Here is a 20,918-nt window from a genome sequence, read left to right on the forward strand (position 1 = left end):
CATGTAAACCTTAATAAACAAGAAATCTCTTAAGTATTCTTAAAATCCATAGTAATGAACTCATTTCAGAAATGCCAAACTTTTGCTCAAACAGCTGGCATATTGTTATGGCTTTAGGAATGGATGAGTAAATCCCCAATTAAAGATAGTGGGAAAAGTTGATTTAAAGCAACTCTCTTGCTTGATCTGTATAGTCTTGTTCAAATTGTTTCTAAAAGTGACATCTTTTTTACTTGTTAGGAGACAATTACTATAAAAAATTTCATTTTTATTGCAGCTTCTAAAGATGGCACAGCTGGGATTCCCAACCTACAACTTTATGATATGAAAACTGGGACATGTTTGAAGTCTTTCATCCAGAAAAAGATGCAAAATTGGTAAACAAATGTTTTAGAATACTTATTATTTACAAAATATTTTAAATATATTCATTGTATAATACTTGTTTCTTTGATATTGGCTTAGAAAATAACTTGTCAGACCAAAATCTAGATCTTTAAAGATTTTGTATGTGGGAATGTAATAAAAACTTGATCTTTCTTTTGTCTAGTATTTTTTCTGTTATATGTGCTGACTAAAACTATTAGTAACTGACTTAACATCATATTATAAGTATTTTTACTTAAATAGTAAGCAATATCACAAACTTTAACATAAGTTTACATGTGATGTTACATTCTGTTTAAAATTTTTTAATATTCTTTCTTTTCACTATAGGTGTCCATCCTGGTCAGAAGATGAAACTATTTGTGCCCGAAATGTTAACAATGAAGTTCATTTCTTCGAAAATAACAATTTCAGTATGGAAAGATTTATCAAATAATTTTATTATTTACTATAAATGTATATAGTTTTTATTGCCTTATATGGTATCATAGAGTTCTCTAAAATACTGTTAATATAGTAATATTAATAGGTTGCTATATACTTATATACATAAACATAAAAGATATATTAATAATTACTGTTATGTTCATTTGAATAACTTATAAATGCTAGTGAAATTTTATTACAAATTTTCTTTTATAACAACTTTTTATTACCTAAATTTCTATTAAACTAAGACATTTAAATGTCTCTTTCTGAATTTATTTGCTATTGAAATTCTGTGATGCAAATGTTTTATTGTGTAGAATTTCAAATACAAAATTAGATGCCTAGTCCCAGTAACCATCGACCCATTTCCAGTCCTATCTCACCCGTGCATCTGCCCATCCTCCGTCTCTTAACTCTGCTACAGCAAATCCTGGATCATATCATTTTACCAGTAAATATCTCAGTATGTATCTCAGAAGATTAGGACTCTTACATTTTTTTTAACTTAGCCAAAAGACCATTATCCCATATTATAAAATATCTGTCCAGTCTTAAATTTCTAATAATCGCAAATGTGGCAATTATTTTAAAACTCAAAATCCAAATAAGATTTCTCACATTGCAATTGATTGATATATCTTTTAAGTTTCTTTTAAGCTACAGGTTCCCTCTCCTTCTCCTTTTTCCCTTTTGCAGTTTATTACTTAAAACAAGATTACTTGTCTTATATATTTTTCATTGTTTGAATTGTATCCCATCCTGTAATTTAACTTGTTCATCTGTTTCCTATAAGTAACTAATTTGGATCTAGAGTTGGTCAACTTCAGCATCTTCTTATCTGGGAGAGATGGGTCTAAGACTACATCATAAGGCAGTATTGAATTCTTTTATCAAGAAGCGCATACTGTCTTACTGTCTTTGATTTTGTAGGGTTAGCTGATACTGACGTTCAGTGCCTAGGTCCATTATTTCATGAGTGGTTGCAAATTGGTGATATTCTGATTACCCTCCTCTCCTCTCGTTTATTGGCTGTATTGCTTCTATAAAGATATTGCTCATCTATCTGGGTACCTAGTAGTACCATATATAGAGGAAAGTCAGGATAAATATTTTTTCCTTTTATCACTTGAAATGAGTTCTTTCTCTAGCAATCTTTTTTTAAAAAATATATATGTCTTTATTGATTTCAGAGAGAGGAAGGGAAAGAGAGAGAGATAGAAACATCAGTAATGAGAGAGTCATTGATTGGTTGCCTCCTGCACGCCCCCCACTGTGGATCGAGCCCGAAACCCAGGCATGTGTCCTGACCAGGAATTGAACCTTGATCTCTTGGATCATAGGTCAGTGCTCAACTGCTGAGCCATGCTGGCCAGGCTCTAGCGATTTTCGTTGCAACCAGTTAGTACCCCCCCATCTTTATCAACCATAAATCTAAATATCTATGATGTGTTTCAATCCATTGCAATTACTATTCTTATTGGTGCTCAAATTACCCCACCATTACTCAGTCTTTAATGACTTTTTTGCTATATGGTAAGACAAGCTGTTCTAAGACTGTCTTGTATATTATTTCCTGTCATATACCTAGGATCAGTCAATTCTTGGAGCCACGGATTCCTTTTAGTGGAAAATGGTACTTAGAGACCACAATCTGGATGAGGGGTTCTTATTGCTACTGTGTTGATCATTGTTTCTAGGCCGTTCTCTTTCTTTTTTTAATATCCTACATCTGTATTGCCTTTTGCCAACACCAGGAATCCTGGTTCTCTGGGATTTCATCTGCTTTGTTTCACATTAACCACATAGTATTCTTAGAATAGCAACACCAACAGTAATACCAATAACATGATTACTGAAAATAATTTAAAGTTTTGCAGTTTCTTTTGTCCTTAGAGTATACCATTAGTGATTATACACCTTTGAGTATATTAAAATAGAATAGGAATTGGTAACTCCATTCACATATACCAAAGGTGGCATGCAGGCTGATTTTGAGCACCATTCATATAATCGTTATAACTATATTTCATTTTCTTGTTTTTGAGGCTCATTCCAGCCCCCACTGATTTGGGGTTTGCTTGCTGGCTTATCTTGCTTGCCATTTTGTGAGCATGCCAAAAGAAGGGGGTGTAGTTTGGCAGTTTAGTGTACTCCTTTTGATGAACAGCTATTGATCTCTGAGTTTGAACAAAGGAAGAGTAACAGCTCTTGATCCTGTTAACTAGTGAAGCAGTATTGTTTATAACATGGGTTCTGACTGCCTGGCACAGAGTTAGTACTCAGTAAATGTCAGCCATTGTTACTCTTGTTGTGAGCATTATTGTCATGTAATTGGTTACAGAATATCTGTATCCACATTTTATATTAGCAGGCTAAAGTTATCTTTCCCACCTAATGGGCTCTAAAACAACTTTATTTCAGAGGTTGAAGAGAACTAACATTTATTGAATACCTACTATGTGCTCTTAAAAATCAGCCACTGAGAATTAGGTGTATAATCTCATTACTTGCCCAAGCTCACACAGCTAATAAGTGACTGAGTAGGAATTTAAGTTTAGGTCTTTCTGCTCCCACCCCATTGCTTTTTCCGCTATGTTGCTCTGCCTCATCTACATGAGACGACAATGAGCAGTATTAGTGTATAGTTATACTAACCTTTTAAAATGCATTCAGAACTTAACATCACTATTAGCATCTCTCATCAATCTTAACACCATTTCCTTTTTTTCTTCTTAGATACAATTGCAAATAAGTTGCATTTGCAAAAAATTAATGATTTTGTGTTATCGCCTGGACCTCAGCCATACAAGGTAATAGCTATGTTTTTGTTTGTTCATGTGGGATATTATAAGATTAACTTTTTTCTTAGTTTTTAGCCCATCTTAGTTTATATGCTTCAAAAAGTTAAATGATCCATGTCTGTGTATCTTAGGTGGCTGTTTATGTTCCAGGAAGTAAGGGTGCACCTTCATTTGTTCGATTATACCAGTACCCCAACTTTGATGGACCTCATGCAGCTTTAGCCAATAAAAGTTTCTTTAAGGCGGATAAGGTTACAATGCTATGGAATAAAAAAGGTATGATAAATATGTTTTCTCTCATTTTGTTTATCAAGTATTTATTTAGACTTTATTCCTATGTGTATAGAAGAAAAGTCTCAATGCTTATTTAATGAAAATTTACATGGCTCTGTTACTTGTTTAATATATTTTTTATCGCCATTAGGTTAATTTCTGTTTTAAATCTAATTAAAGTTTTTACTGTTATAGCTACTGCTGTGCTGGTAATAGCTAGTACAGAAGTTGACAAGACCGGAGCTTCCTACTACGGGGAACAAACACTGCACTACATTGCAACAAATGGAGAAAGTGCTGTGGTGCAATTACGTGAGTATTTCAGCTGTCTTCCTTTGATAAAAACAAGGACTTTAAAAAAGATGATATAATCTAAATTGTCGCTCAGATGATAAGACAAGTATTTTATAACCTTTAAGATAAAGTTCCTCTTGATTAAGAAACTTAAAATCATCTCCAGATGTACCTGATTTTGACAGAACCCAGTTAGTTGATTTAGTTATGCTAGTGCTTTAGTAGGAAGCTTGCTGAGTGAAGCATTTCAGTTGCTGTAGCTCTTTTGGGACTTATTGAACTTACTAGGACAGTAAATTGATTTAGTGAGTTTAGCACTATCTTCAGAACTGAAGAATGGTAGCACTTTATCTTTTGTTTTGTTGAGCTAAATTAACTGTAGAATAATACAGTTTTAAAATGCTCACAACTCCCTAATTTTTTCATGTTGAATTGAACATGTAAAGAAAACTATTCTTGTGAAAAACTGTATAAACTATTGAAGTGAGAAACAAAACAAGGGTGACTCCCCGTTACACTCTTAGTTACCGTTCTGAAGGATGTATTCAGTGTAACTGATCAAAAGATCAAGTATGCAGCTTTAAAAGGAAGAAACAGAGTCATCTCTGCTCATAGATGAAGTCACAGTACAAACAACAGCCACTTAAACATAATAGAAGGAAAGATTTCACATATAGCAACAAAATACAAGAAATAGTATATGTCTGATGGTCAGTTTCTCTCCAAAATGATCTAAAAATGAAATTTAAATGCCAGTAGATTTAACTAGGTAAGCTGATTCTAAAGTTGATATTGAAAAATAAACACGCAAGAATGTTTTGAAAACTGCAAAAGAAGAATAGGGCGGGGGGATTCTTACATTACTAGATATGAAAATGTAAAGCAGTCATAATTAAGACACTTTGGTTCTGGCTGGTAGGTAGACAGATAAATCAGTGAAATAGAACCGAACCCAGAAAGAGATCCACACTTCTATAGCTGCTGCTGTGTAATAAAGTCAGCATTTGAACCAATGGTGGAAAATACTGGTTTTTTAGTATGTGGTAGGGGACAACTGTCTAGCTATTTGGAACAAAATGTTAATAATGCTGCCTCTTCACCAAAGTAAAATCCAGTTGGACCAAAAAATTATACCTAAAACTACAGAACTAGAAGCAAATATTTGAGGTTTTTTTCCTAATCTTAAAATGGAAAAAGACTTTCTAAAGGCAGAAGTCATGAGGGAAAAGGGATAAATTTAAATATATAAAACTTATAGATGTCTACATTAGGGAAAGAAAAGAGTTCATAAATTAAGCAAAACAAAAATTGGGGAGAAAGTTTTTTAGACAGGCAAGGAATGAGTGTAAGAAAAAGTGAGTTTTGTTAATATATCAAGTAAAGCAATAGACAGTAAAACATGGTCTACAGAAAAAGAAATGAAATTATATATAAATATATTTAAAAAGTGCTTAGTTTGTAATAAAAGAAATAGAAAGGAAAACACGATACAGTTTTCACCTTGGTAGGTTGGCAGAGGTAAAAGTATGAAACTACACAGCATGAGTGAGAGTGAGGGGGAACTCTGTATTGTCAAATGTTATTGAGAGTGTAAATTGGTACAACTTCCTTGAAGGACATTTTGGTGGTATGTCATCCACTTAACTGTATTTGCCTTTTGACCAGGCAATTGCACTTCTACAGATGTGTTTGTGAATGCTCAGAGGGTTTGTAATGGAGCACAATGCTGCTGAAAAAGATGAGGCAGATCATAATGCACTTCTGTGGGAAAAATCTCCAAAATAGAATAGTGAAATGAAACAACAGAGGTTTAGAACTTTGGGGATTTAGGGATGTGTTTAAGAGAGAGAGGCTTAACTGCAACAAAAATATTCTGAAAGCATATTCAAGAAACATAACCAGAGATGCCCTGGCAGGTGTTGTGCTGTCAGTGGTTAGAGCATCGGCCCTCGCACAGATTTCCTGTCAAAGGCATGTACCTGGGTTGCAGGTTCAGTTTCAAGCTGCAGTTGGCATGCATGTGGGAGGCAACCAATTGATGTCTCTCTCCCCCTCCCTCCCTCCCACTCTCTTTAAAAATCAATGGAAAAAATATCCTCAGGGGAGGATTAACAACAAAAAAGAAAAGAAATATATCAGAGGGTTGCCTTTGTGTAGAGGGATTTATTTTTGTGGCATGTCTATTTATATAGTTTATATTTTTATTGCTATGTGCCTATACTACTACCTAGTTCAATAAAAACTAGTTGTTAATAACTAGTAGTAATAACCTGTGCTAGTTATTATTTATTACCAAAATGTAAAAGAAATTAAGATTTAGTAGGGATTCTTGAATAAATTTATGGTTATACAATAATTTTTGTAGTATATCATGTAAAAGTTATTTTAATTTTAACATATCATGAAGTTTGGGGTTTTTTTTATTTACTGTTTGACATGTTTGAGTAGTATGATTATAATTTGTGCTAATAAATATTCATATAATTCTTTATTGCTAATTTGGGTTTTGTATTATTTTTCTAGCAAAAAATGGCCCCATTTATGATGTAGTTTGGAATTCTAGTTCCACTGAGTTTTGTGCTGTTTATGGTTTTATGCCTGCCAAAGCGACAGTTTTCAACTTGAAATGTGATCCTGTGTTTGACTTTGGAACTGGTCCTCGTAACGCAGCGTACTATAGCCCTCATGGACATATATTAGTCCTGGCTGGATTTGGAAATCTGAGGGGACAAATGGAAGTGTGGGATGTTAAAAACTACAAACTTATTTCTAAACCAGTGGCCTCTGATTCTACATATTTTGCTTGGTGCCCAGATGGTGAGCATATTTTAACAGCCACGTGTGCTCCCAGGTTACGTGTTAATAATGGGTACAAAATTTGGCATTACACTGGTTCCGTCTTGCACAAGCATGATGTGCCGTCAAATGGGGAATTATGGCAGGTGTCTTGGCAGCCATTTTTAGATGGAATATTTCCAGCAAAAACAATAACTTACCAAGCAGTTCCAAGTGATGTGCCCAGTGAAGAACCTAAAACTGCAACAGCTTATAGACCCCCAGCTTTAAGAAATAAACCAACCACCAATTCCAAACTGGTAAGTCAAGTTTTACTACATTGGTGGAAAAAGGCTTTTCAGGGTGTGGAGTTGTTTCTCAGGCATGTATTGTTTCCATAGGAGCTTTTAGGCCCAGTTTGCCAAAATGTTTGATTTTTCAAGGCAAAACTAGTCTGGATATTCATGTAAAATTTCTCAGTTTCTGAAATACTGTTGCTCAAACAAAACATTTGTTGTCGTTAGGCCATCAGTTCCCACCTTTGCTGTAAAGTTATGACCAGAGTATTGGTTAGATTCTTATCTGCTTTAAAACGTTAGCATTTCAGAGCTCAGGAGAAAGCATTTATGAAAGACTCCTAAGTTTCTGTGGTGATGTTAAGGAATAAAGTTGCTCTGTAAATCTTTCTGTTGTTTATTAGAAAGGTGACAATACAGCCGGCATAAGCTGGAACTGTTCCAAGTAAATGGAGATATACAGTTACTTAATTCCTAGGCACTCAGGGAAGTAAATACTTTAAGTATTCCTATGCCTTCCTTGTGCCACTCCTCACCCTCTCAAAAACAAAAGAGCAGCCGTCCTTCTCCTAAAATAAAGCAGTGGTCTGTAACTTCTTCAAATGTTCTGTTGAAACATTTTTGTTGTATTATGTTATTTAGTAAATGTATATAAAAACTTTTTTAACCAATTAAGCCCTATTTATGATATTTTTATTAGCTTAAAAAAGAAAGTATATTGTAGTCTTTGGATTTGTCCCATGTATATTGAAATTTTTCTTACCTAAGGTAAGAACAGGAATAACCTCAATGTAAGATAGCACAAGAGGAAGAAATTCTGAAGTGGTGTATATTTTTATTCTCTGAGCCATAAAACTAGTTTGTTTTGGTGGAGGAAGGTAGAGAAATTAATGTAGAAAGATTGTACTTTGAAAACAGTGGTAAAACTAGGTAAGAACTTCTTAAAACCAAGATTTTTAAACATTTAAGATTTTCACTAAGTTTTTCCTTTTGTATGTGACATGGTATTTATGTGATCCTAACAATCATTTCAGTCAAAGTAACCACGAAGGAGAAATTTTTGTTTGTATCTAATTACAGAAATTAGGTAAATGACAAAGAAAATACTGTCAAGAAATTACTAGAAACAAAGATCTTCTAGTTGATAGCTTCACAAAGGAAGGAGGTTACATAACAGAAAGAACTAAAAAAGTGTTGGGGTTTTTCCCCTTGAAGAAAAAAAATTACTTTTTTTATACATAAACATTTATATAGAAATTATACTTAAGGAAATATTTATTGGCTTTCAAAAAAATCACTATGGCCCGGCCGGGCGTGGCTCAGCGGTTGAGTGTCGACCTAGGATCCGGGCGATCGGGGTTCGATTCCCGGTCAGGGCACATGCCCGGGTTGCGGGGTCGATCAATGACCCTCTCATCATTGATGTTTCTATCTCTCTCTCTCTCCCTCTCCTTTCCTCTCTCTGAAATCAATAAAGATATATTAAAAAAAAAAAAAAATCACTATGTGTTCATCAAAACAGTCACATAGTAATTGATATAACTCAAGAAAAACTTTATTTTGTTTATTATTATTATTTTTAATCCTCACCCAAGGACATGCTTAGAGAGAGGAAGCAGGGAGAGGGGGGAAACATCAGTGTGAGAGAGAAACATCGATCAGTTGCCTTCTGTACGTGCCCTGAGTGGGGATCAAACCTGCAACCTGGGTAAGTGCCGTGAGCGAGAATCGAACCTGCAACCTTTCAACCAACTGAGCCACTCTGGCTGGGCGAAGAAACAAATTTTATTAGTAAGAATGAGATTATGTACAATGGGCATATACTGCTAAAGCCAGAAAAGCCCATGATGTATAGGAGCTGTGTGGATTTTTATTTTATCTTAAATGAAAGTCTGTCAGTGGCTACGTGGTGCTCATGGTGTGGGAGAGATTTGTAACTCTCTTCTTGTGTCATTTTTAATTGCTTTGTCATTTTTTGAAGTTCTTATGAGTAGAAACTTTCTGCCAAAGCAAGGTACTATATAAGAGCCCACTACTAAAAGGATTTTGATGTATAAAACAAATGTTCAGCACATTTTAGTATATCTTAACTCACATCGCACTCAGAGTGGAGACAAAAAAAGAGGTGACAGAGACTTTGTCCTCCAGGTTTCTCTGTTCTACCAATGTGGGTTTTTATATACAGGGTGGGGCAAAAGTAGGTTTACAGTTTATATGGAAAATAACACAATAAATAATAATAATAATACAGGAATAAACTCTGTTTCGAGTACTCACAACTGTAAACCTGCCTTACCCCACCCCGTGTTCAGTTGCTTCACGTAGGATGTGTATGCATGCAGAACTTCGGTGCTCTGAGATAGTTAATGCAGCTACTAAGATAAAGTCAGGACAGTTTCCTACTCACTCCCCTGTCTCTCGAGTGTTTGAGGCCTGCTCGTTTCCTCAGAACACTTACAAGTGGAACACAGATCTGAGATCTAGCACTCAAGAAACTTCATGAAGATCTGGTCCTTTTGATGTGCCAAGTATGATAGAGTCTAAGAGACAGTTAACACTAAGAGAATAGCAGTGTAGAGAGAATTAAGTAGTAGACAAATTTTTTTGGTTGGGGTGAGAACATTTCCGTTCTCCTCTCCTCAAATTTCGATTATACAATACCGTGTTATTTACTATAGTCCCATGTTCTACATTAGATGATCCTTGGTCCTATACTTTCCTCACCCTCTTTCTGTTGTGGAATGTAGTTGATAGGTGGTTATATAAATATATAGTGATGGAAATGATTGTCTGTTTTCATTGTATAATATGACAAGTTACTTAGTTTTTCATAGGCCAAAAAACTGACAGACTTTAAGACAAAACAAACAAAAATCCACACAGCTCCTGGATTTAAAATTATGCAGTTACTTATTCCTTCCTATTGGATCTATTTTCTTGACGTCTGTTTTAGTTTTTCTATTTGCTTTTGTTTTTAATCTTCTAATCTCTGTAAAGATCTAAAAGATAATTCTTAATGCTAAGAAAAAAAATGAGGAAACTGGGTTTCTGTTGGCAGTAGTGAGATCCAAAAAGATTTCAGAAGAAACTATTGTTGGTACCTAATTTACTTTTATAAGAATCATGTGTCATTTTTTAGTAGTACTAAAAAAAATTCCAGCCCTTGCTGGGTGCACAGCAGGTTGAGCATCATTCCATACACCAAAAGTCAGTGGATTTGATTCCTGATCAGGGCACACACCCAGGTTTCAGGTTCAGTCTCTGGTCGGGGCACATGTGAGAGGCAACCAATCAATGTTTCTCTCTCACATTGATGTTTCTCTGTCTCTCTCTTTTCCTCCCTTCTTCTCTCTAAAAATTAATTTTTTAAAAAAAATTAAAATAAATAAATTCCATTGCTTAACAAAATTAAAGTGAATTTTGCCGTGTCTTATGTAAGATGTATCTGTCAACTAATAGGAAGGCCCTCATTAAATCCACCCTGACAGTTGGAGCGCGCCTACTGCTGATCAGAGTTAGAAATATTCTTTGCTGGTGACTTTAAATTTGATGAAATAAGTTTATCCCATACTAGCAAAATTTGTGGTATATATATATATATATATTTTTAAACATAGACTCTATTTCAAAATCGTTCATTTTACATTTTCCGTAGCACGAGGAGGAACCACCTCAGAATATGAAACCACAACCAGGAAATGATAAGCCATTATCAAAAACAGCCCTTAAAAATCAAAGGAAACATGAAGCTAAGAAAGCTGCAAAGCAGGTACGCGGGGTACTGATGTCTTCAAAACAAAATCTGCTAAATTAGCTTCAAGCCTTCAAGTTTCGTTGTACTAAAGTCTTAACTGTTACGTTGTAAAATGAAGTTGGAGTTAGACTTCATCAGAATGTCTTTCTTTTGTGTTTGACACTGAATTTTTAAGTCTTCTCATGTATATAATAGGAGATGAAGGAAACCGGATCTGACCTTAAAACCTGAAACCCTGATGGGATTATGTAGTATGTTGCTTGCTAGACCTCTGCAGTTAAGCCTTTGTGAAGTTAGGTATAGTTTGCTTTCTTGAAAATGTGTTTGTTAAGAGAGACCAAAAAGCGCATGACTATAAAGCCATTTTGTTACTCAGTATTTCATTACTATAGGAAACTATTCAGTTGGGAATCTAAATACCAGAACTACCCAAACAAATGGAATTGTTCTAAAATAGTTTTTTATATGATTTTGTAGTTGAAAAACCACACCAGTGTAACAATTGACAAATTGCAGTCTTGTATGGCTTATTGTGAAACCTGCTGGGCTGGGACTCTGGTTAGTGAAGTCGTGGTAACTACATATTTGAGATTCAAACAATGCGGTTTTGCTGGTAATACTTGAATTTTTTTGACAATTCTAGGTTGCTATGGGTTTTGGAGGCAATTAACTGTTTTAAGCTGTAGAATTGCATTATACAACAACATTCTGCTAAAATCCTGGCTTTAACAAATCAGTGTACTCTTTTGTTAGTAGATTTCATCCAGAAATATCTTTCAATAGCTCAAGTTCAAGTCATTCTGAGCAAAATAATCTACTCCATGTGTTAGACTTGTGTAAAAGCAGGACTGTCCTTTCATCATTATGGGTAGAGACACCTCTGCTGGCCCTGAATGTTACAAGTCAGTAGTATCCTTATAACTACTAGTAGGTAACATTCCTTCTTTCTTTTTTTCTAGCTAGTATAATTGACAAATAAAATTTTTAAGTGTGCAGTGGGGTGATTTGATATACATATACATGGTGAAAGGATTCCCACAATCAAGTTAATTACACATCCATCAACTCACACATTTACCTTTTTGGGGAGGTGAGAACATTAAGTTCTACTCTTTCAGCAAATTTTAATGATATAGTACAGTGCTATCAACTGTAGTCACCACGTTCTACGTTAGCTCCTCAGACACTATCTTCTAACTGAAAGTTGTATCAACGCCTTTATCAATCTCTACACTCTCCCGCCCCCAGCCCCTTGCAACCACCGTACTACTCTCTGTTTCTGAGTTTAACTGATTTTAGACTCCACATACAAAGTGATACCATGCAGTATTTTATCTTTCTCTGTCTGGCTTATTTCATTTAGCATAATGCCCCCAGTACACTCATGTTGATGCAAATGACAGGATTTTCATTTTTAAAAAATATTTATATATCACTTACCTTGTTTTTCATACCTTGGCCATTGTGCATAATGCTACAGTGAACGTGGGAGTACAGATATCCTTTTGAGATAATGATTTTGTTTCCTCTGTTATGTAGATATATACCCAAAAGTGGGATTGCTGAGTCATATGGTACCTCTGTTTTTAATTTCTTGAGGAACGTCCATACTGTTTTCCATAGCAGCTGTGCAAGATTCTTTCTAATAGAGACTTAAAGACCTTCTGAAACCAACTCACCTTAGAATCTATTTTATAAATATTTCTTCCTTTTATCAGATATTTTATCAGATATCTGATAAAATTTGTGTCGGGGATCATGGAATCAGTGTCTCTTATTTATAAAAATCAGTATTAAAATATTTGGACTTTCTTAAAGAAAGCCCGTGTGGCTTTTTAAAAAAAAGCATTCAGTGCCATTCATGTAAAACATACCCTCCCCACACCATACAACTATGTAGTCACCCATATGTGTTACATACCAAAGATAATACCATTAATCCATCATTTATGGAGTTGATCTTTGCGTGTTTTCCCAGTGATGGCAAATGCTGGGGGCATAAGTTTTCTACTTGCAAGATAATCCTTTTCAGTATGCTTTTTTTTTTTTTCTTTTCTGTTTTAATTTATCTTTATTGTTGAAACAGTTTGCATTTTTGAGACAACTGGCTAGAGTTAGTAAAAGTTATGACTGTGTTATAGAACAAAGTAAATGGTCCATGACAGTATCACCTTGACCACACCTTCTCAGCCCTGGCTCCAAATTAAGCAACCAAAGATAAAGGAGTCAGATGTATATAATCTAACCAAATACTTTTATAACTGGTGATGGTTAATAAGCTTATGAACTGTACCAAAAAGAATTGAAACTAAAAATTTAGTTTTATTGTATACATACCCTTTCCAGAGAATGACCAGAATTTAAATATAATAATGCAGACATTTTAACTTATTGTTGGTATTTAAAATATAGAAAATTAAATTTCATATTTCCCTTAACTTTAATAGTTGTTTTACATTTATAACATTAACCTTCCTCCTTAGTAGAAAAATATTCTCAACTTATTACAAACAACTGAATTTTAAATATTTTAATCTGATATCAGAAGTGAACTTTGTTAGCAAAGTATCTCTCTTCTCCTTTATCCCTCTTCTCCTTAGGAGTAGAAACGAAATTGTTTCTTTCTGAATAGTCTGTTAAAATGCTCAGAAATGTGTTTCCCCAAAGAAGATACGGAGTTAATGTTTTTTCATTGGAGTATACAAAAAAGTGCAACTAACGTGACTGAAAACGTGATTTTGTACTCTCTAAACTCTCGGGCACACATTTTTCAATTGGAAATCTAGGAGTGACACCCATTCCGTGTCCTCCTGGGATGCTTTGGGAATTCACAGTATTCTGCCCCGAACTCTGAGTAAGAGGTTTTGGATTCTTGGGGGTCAGTGTATTCCACCGGGAACTCTATGAAGGAGCAGAAGCCCTACCTTGAGGGCAGTAAAGACTTAAATAACTTTGTTCCCCTTTGTCAAAATATATGTCTTGTCTTAAATACAGAAGGAATATCACTCCTTTTCCCTTCATTTATTTAGCGTGTGCAGTAAAGCACGTGTTATGCTGGGGGCACAAGTAGAAGAGTAAGCAAGGAAACCTCAGGTGCAGTCTGATGGGGGATAGTGCACAGTGTGTTCAGTGGGGATACATTCCACATGTGCAACTAATCTGGTCTCTCGGGAGATGGAGAAATTCGGGGGAGGCCTAAAGGATAAGTAGAATCAGTCAGGTCCCCTGAAAGTATTCTAGGCACAAGGAACAGTCAACAAGAGTAGTGAACACAAAGGCTAAGAAACAAGAGTTTATAGCACTTTAGGGGAAATAAATGTGCTTCAGAATCAGTGGTTCCTTGGTGAGAAGGGATGAGGCTCGAAGGGTCATCAGAGGCTGATCATGTTGGGACTGAGCTAGACTACAGATGCTTGGGGTGCCCGTGTCGGGGCAACGGCACAGCATCTCTGGGCCCTGGCCCTCCTCCTGGGCCTGTGGCCCCCGGCACTGGGCTTCTTCCCGCAGTGAGACAGAGCTGAGCCACCTGGTAGTGGGTGAGGCAGTGTGGCAGCCTCTTCAGGGGCATCTCTGGCCTCCGCACCCTTCCATCAAATCTGCCACTATGCCTTGTGTCCTATGTACGAGTCTCCAAAATGCTTTTCTTGTGACTCTGCAAGAACCCATTTCCAGACTGGTCCAGCAGACCTGCCTTGGTCCCATCCATGTTCAGCAACAGAATGGTGCCCAACACAGGGAAAAAGTTCTCCATGGCACTTTGTTAGAGAGTTCAGATCAGCTCATCTGATCTGATGATAGATAAATCTCCGTAGGACTTGTCCTGTAGCATCATTCATCACATGTACTTGATCGTGTGTACTCACTATCATTTTGGAGGATATCACAAGAGTGAAATTTCAAATACCTTGATTAGAAAGGCCCCCTCACATTGCCAAAACATTCATATAATGGCACCTCCCAAAATATCCAGAAATTTTGAATGCTTATTGGCTGATACAGAAACCTCCTAGATTTCTCTGCTATGGTCATTTCATTTCTTTTCATTTGTTCTTTTATATTCTTTTTTTTTTTTTAAACATATCTTTATTGATTTCAGAGAGAGAGAGAGAAAGATAGAAACATCAATGATGATAGAGAGTCATTGATCGGCTGCCTCCTGCACGCCCCCGACTGGGGATCGAGTCTGAAACCTGGGCATGTGCCCTGACCAAGAATCGAACCCTGAACACCTGGATCCTAGGTCAACGCTCAACCACTGAGCCAACCCTGGCCGGGCCTTTTGTTATATTCTAACATATTTTTTAATTCTTTGTTATGATACTTTAAATTGTAGATCTAGCAAAGTGTTCCCTATGACAAATATTATAGTAAAAACCTTTTGGGTATCGTTATACTATGATACCTTTTTAAGCTGCATTATATTTATCATGGGACAATGTCGCATACTTTGTGAGACCTTCAGTTCGGACCCTCTCTTTATATAAAATGTAACATAAAAGATAAAATCACATTTTGGTTTCTGCATTTTATATACCAAGGCTGTTTTGGTTGAAATACTTTAATGTTTTTATTTTAGAAAATTGAATTTTGAAAATATTTCTTGCAGGAAGCAAGAAATGACAAGAGTCTGGATTTGGTACCTATACCTGCCCCACAGAGCTCCGCACGAAATACTGTCTCTCAGCCAACTTCTGGAGACCCTGAGGTAGACAAAAAAATCAAGAACCTAAAGAAGGTGAGAGAATTAAATGCAAATCAGATGTGTTTATTGAAAGAAATGCACGACAATTCTATTAAGAATTATTTAAACACCTAAAGATAGGCATCTAAGAAGTTTATAGCAATTCTCATTGTTGCTTTCTCACTATGAAATACTGTAACAGGGATGATTTAAGTTCTATTCACAATCTTCTAATGCCTATTAGTCTTTTTATTACTGATTTTGGAGTAATAAGAAATAATGTACATTTGTACAGAAATGTGCTGAACACTTTTATACTTAGTATTTTGTCAGACACTTGTGAGACAGGTAGGAACAGACCTTTGCCCCGGTTTTAAAGATGAGGAAACAGAGAAGTTGATTAGCTCGTCAAATTGCAACCAGTTGTGGAAGTAAAATTCAGTTGCTAGAGCCCTTCCCAGGCCGCACTATTAAGTTTCTCTCAAAGCCAAAGATGTGCTCTGGCCAGTTTGGCTCAGTGGTTAGAGCTTCGGCCCGAGGACTGAAGAGTCCCTGGTTCCATTCCAGCCAAGGGCACGAACCTCGGGTGCAGGCTTGATCCCCGGCCCTGGTTGGGGTGTGTGCGGGAAACAACCAATCAGTGTACTGTCTCTTTCCCATCTCCCTCTCTCTCTCCCTTCCACTTTCTCTGAAAAGCAATGGAAAAAAATGTCCTCAGGTGAGGATTAAAAAAAAAAAAAAAGCCAAAGGTGTCATCCAGGTACAGTGAGGTGCTAAAATAAATGGTGAAGTTGGTGATATATTTACATACATATATGTGTACATATATACACATACATAACATTAATTAAAAGCTTGGAAATATTTCACCAAGCCCTATATTATTATTCCCCCCCCCCCCCAGAGCTGGAGCATATTTATTTAATTAATTAATTAATTTTAAACTTTGCAATTAAAGTTGACAGTCAATATTATGTTAGTTTCAGGTGTGCAGCATAGCAGTTAGGCATTTGTATAGCTTATGAATTGACTGTATTCCCTATGCTGTACTTTACATCCTCCTATATTCTTAGCATATCTCATTCTATAGTTAATTTTTTTTTTTTCCTTTTAAAATATATCTTTATTGATTTCAAGAGAGGAAAGGAGAGGGAGAGAGAGAGATAGAAACATCAGTGATGAGAGAGTCATTGATCGGCTGTTTAGCCCACAACCCGGGCATGTGCCCTGACCAGGGATTGAACCCCGATCGCCTGGATCCTAGGTCGACGCTCAACCGCTGAGCCATGCTCGGCCGGGCTATAGTTAATTTTTTAAAATAGTTTACCTTAGCATTTTAACAGCCCATTCTTTTCTTTTTTTAAAATATATCTTTATTGATTTCAGAGAGAGGAAGAGAGAGAGAAAGAGAAACATCAATGATGAGAGAGTCATTGATCGGCTGCCTCCTGCACGCCCCCAACTGGGAATCAAGCCCGCAACCTGAGCATGTGACCAGGAATCGAACCGCGATCTCCTGGATCCTAGATCAGTGCTCAACCGCTGAGCCATGCCTGGCTGGGTTTAATAAATCCCATTCTTAATACAAATGTAAAATAATTGATTCCCTTTGTTCAGGTTTCACATTCTATAGCTGAGTTGTTAAGAGGGAAATTTGCATCTAAAATGCCTTGTTTTCCCCCCTCTTTACATTTGCAGAAACTGAAAGCGATTGAACAACTGAAAGAACAAGCAGCAACTGGAAAACAGCTAGAAAAAAATCAGGTCTTTTCTGCATTTTTAATTTGGGCTCATAGTCACGACTCTCCTTCCCCTTTGTGTTATAAGCACTTGTTTAATTGGGTAAAAGAGCACATAGATTTTAAAAACATCTTTTGGAAATTATGTCATATTTCTTAATGTTTTTACTCTTAAACGGAAGGATAGAGGGAGACATGATGTAGATCACGGTGAATGAGAAAGTCACTATTTCTAAGAGGTGTGTTAATGCTATTGCAGCTGAAAATAAAAGCATTTTTTATGTTAGACAAATAGAAGGTTCTTTTCTTTCCTGTATCTCAGGTTGCACTGCTCTGTTTCTGCCCTTCATCCTTTCCTCAGCACTTTTAAGCCCAGGTATAGAAGGGAAAGTTTACTGGACCTAAAGGAATGCAGTAAGACAGCTTCTGTACTTTGCCCGGATTCATACCAGATAACAATTAGAAAGTTTCCAATCTGCACTTTTAAATCTGTGTTTACCAGTGGATCCGATAAACTGTCAGCAATATTCTGTCTAAATATTTTCTTCTTTGCTATTTTGGCTATAGAGCCAATAATTATTTCCTATTTAATAACTTTATTGTTTTAAACTTTTCTAGTTGGAGAAAATTCAGAAAGAGAAAGCCCTTCTCCAGGAGCTGGAAGATTTGGAATTGGGCATTTAAGGATTCAAAAAAAGCAAGTTGGTTACCAGAAATCAGTGGAAACTGGTGTAACGGAATGGTCATGTGCCCACATTTAATGTTCATCTCTAATTTTAATCGTTTTTCAGGATTCTGCATATATGTGAAATTATTTAATAATGCCTATTAAAATTGATTTTTGCAGCCTGCATCCTCTATCATGTTAACATAAGATATAAAAAAGAGACACATGAATTTTCTAGCTAAGCTTGACAGATTGAAAGACAAATGTCATTGTTTTTTAGGAGGAGACGGTATTTATCATTTAAATGAATAAAGACATTTTAAATTTAATCAATTTTGGCTTTGATATAAGTTTCTTACTCAAGAGGTCCTTTATTAACTTAGAAGGCAAGTTTGGGAAAATTGCCTTTGAATATATAATGTGGCTTTTTTTATCCTAAAATATTACTGTATTATCAAAACTTTAAATAAATCCTTAAAAATCAGGTTGTAGTAAATGTGTTAAATTGTTTATACTTTTGTATTATTTGAAGTAAAGTTTTTCTTAGTTCTAAAGTAAATATAGACTTTAAAAACAGAAAATAGTACAATATTTTATTTTGATATTTCAAATAATAAACCTAGTGATCTGAGGATGCGATAAATACTTTCCACATGTGACCTATGATTGTTTTGTTTGTATTTTTATATGATGAAAAAAAATGACAGTGATAATCCAAGACATTTGACTATCAAAAACAATTCATATTTGGTTTTGGAGCTTATTACAATTAATTATTTTCATCAGGTTTACATTTGAAATTATTTTTATTTCATCTACATTGATATAGGTTTTCATTTTCCAGAGCTAATATTTAAACTGATAAGTAAAGGAAAAGAATCCAGAAACACCTTGGGAGACACACATGAACAGATGACTGAGTTTACTGATGTCCCAAAGTTTCTATCAAGATTTGGTAAAGACCTAAAGCATTAAATTTGAGTGGTATTTTAAGCTTTGTGTGTGGAGTGTATGTGTGCATACATGTACATATAATTGCTTTCAACATTTACTAATTTATTTCTGATAATAGAGATTGATGCAGATTACTTTTACAATATATTACTTTAAAAAATATTTTTCTAATAAAAATGTTAAATAATGTGTTCTGAAACAGTGTAATGTTTTCTTGGCTTGGAAGCCTAGCAGTTGTTTTAATTAATTCCCATTTATAGCATAGTTTATAGTAAACTTATTAATCATTCATAAAATGTTATCTCAGAGGTAGTATTATTGAAACTTTCACTTTAGTCAGATGTATTTTAATTTCTCAGGAATCACTGTTCCTTCCAAAATGCTTAGACTCATTTTTTTAAAGATTTTTTTTTTCTATAATGATTTAATCCATTTAATTCTTTGTAAAGAATTACCAAGCACACGTCAATATAAAAATCACTGAAGTGTTCTTTGACTACCATTTTCTTTGGTTTTTATTTTAAATATATTATACTCTGGGAGTAAGAGTTAGGTGATACACAAAAAAGAGAGTATGGCAATGACAGTCTGCTTGAAAAGAGATTTAAAGTACACTAGTCCTCTCTAATCTGAGGGGGGATACCTTCTGAAATCCCCAGAGGATGCCTGAAACTGCAGATAATACTGAACTCTATATATACTGTTTTTTCCTGTACATTCATACCTATGATAAAGTTTAATTTATAAACTAGGCACGGTAAGAGATTAACAACAATAATAATAAAATAGAACAGTTATAACAATATACTGTAATAAAGTTATGTGAATGTGGTCTCTCTGCCTCTGATAACAGAGCCCTTCAGTGGCTAACGCATATACAGTGTTAGCGTATACGGCGTGGACACACTGACAGGGATGATTCACATCCCAGGCAGAATGGCGTGGGATTTCATCCTGCTACTCAGAATGGTGTGCAACTTAAAACTTGTAAATTGTTTATTTCTGGAATTTTCCATGTAATATTTTCAGAATACAGTTGACCACAGGTAACTGAAACCACAGAAAACAAAATAATAAGGGGGGTGCTACTGCCTTTCTTTGACTTAATGAGATACTGGAAAGACAGCTAGGAATATTAAGAATTCTTATTCAAGGGAGGTTTCAAAGCAGCTTCTGGGCTCATCCGCCTGTGTGAAAACGTTAATATTCAGAGCAGAGCAAACTGGCAAGAATTCAGTCTTTTGTTCTGAAGGAAGGAGGAATAGTGGAGTAAGCCCGCAGCAGGTTCGTCCCAGGGTCATCCTCAGCTACTGATGCCGTAGTCAAACCAGATTTAGAAGGAGTGGCCTTCACACTTGTTTTTAAAACTACTTGATCAATTCATCAACTGCTTTCTGGGTACAGTGCAGGTTACAAAGGAAATACAATGTGCCATTTAGTAATGTCATATTTGTAGGTGTAAGATTGGTTCATGAAATGAAATAGAAGAAAACTAAAGCATCGAGACCTGGTACTAAAGATGTGGCAAGGTGTCTTAGTTCGCCCAGCTACCGTAACAGAATGCCATAGACAGGTGGCGTGTCAGCCGCAGAAACGTTTCTCACAGTCCTGGCGGCTGTGAAGTCCAAGACTGGGGTCTGGTGCGGCCTGCGGCCTGGCTCAGCCGCCCTGCTGTGCCGCAGGAAGAGCGGGGAGCTCTCTGGGTTCCCTTGCAGGGAAGGGCACAAGTCCCGTTCATTAGGGCTCTGCCCTCGTGACCTTATCACCTCCCAGATGCCCCACCTCCAAATTCCATCACCTTGGGAATTCAGCTTCAACATAAATTTAGGGGGAACAAAAACATTTTGTCTTTAACACCAGGGAAAATC

At 35.8% G+C, this 20,918-nt stretch overlaps 1 protein-coding gene across 2 annotated transcripts in view; it reads left to right on the top strand.

Annotated features, from left to right (window-relative positions):
* Nucleotides 1–19,884, top strand: part of EIF2A (eukaryotic translation initiation factor 2A) — a 38,609-nt gene extending 18,725 nt beyond the window's left edge. The window contains exons 5-14 of one of the 2 annotated variants that reach the window (XM_016216706.2): nucleotides 278–377; nucleotides 718–800; nucleotides 3,553–3,626; nucleotides 3,749–3,893; nucleotides 4,086–4,202; nucleotides 6,708–7,279; nucleotides 10,911–11,024; nucleotides 15,616–15,744; nucleotides 17,389–17,454; nucleotides 18,048–19,884. In XM_016216706.2, coding sequence (XP_016072192.2) covers nucleotides 278–377; nucleotides 718–800; nucleotides 3,553–3,626; nucleotides 3,749–3,893; nucleotides 4,086–4,202; nucleotides 6,708–7,279; nucleotides 10,911–11,024; nucleotides 15,616–15,744; nucleotides 17,389–17,454; nucleotides 18,048–18,113 — 1,466 coding nt within the window. In that variant the 3' untranslated portion in view covers nucleotides 18,114–19,884. The other variant, XM_016216705.2, reaches the window with a different exon arrangement.
* Nucleotides 19,885–20,918: the final 1,034 nt, after the last annotated feature.

Source organism: Miniopterus natalensis, chromosome 6 (assembly GCF_054644295.1).
Source record: "Miniopterus natalensis isolate mMinNat1 chromosome 6, mMinNat1.hap1, whole genome shotgun sequence".
Lineage (NCBI taxonomy): Eukaryota > Metazoa > Chordata > Mammalia > Chiroptera > Miniopteridae > Miniopterus > Miniopterus natalensis.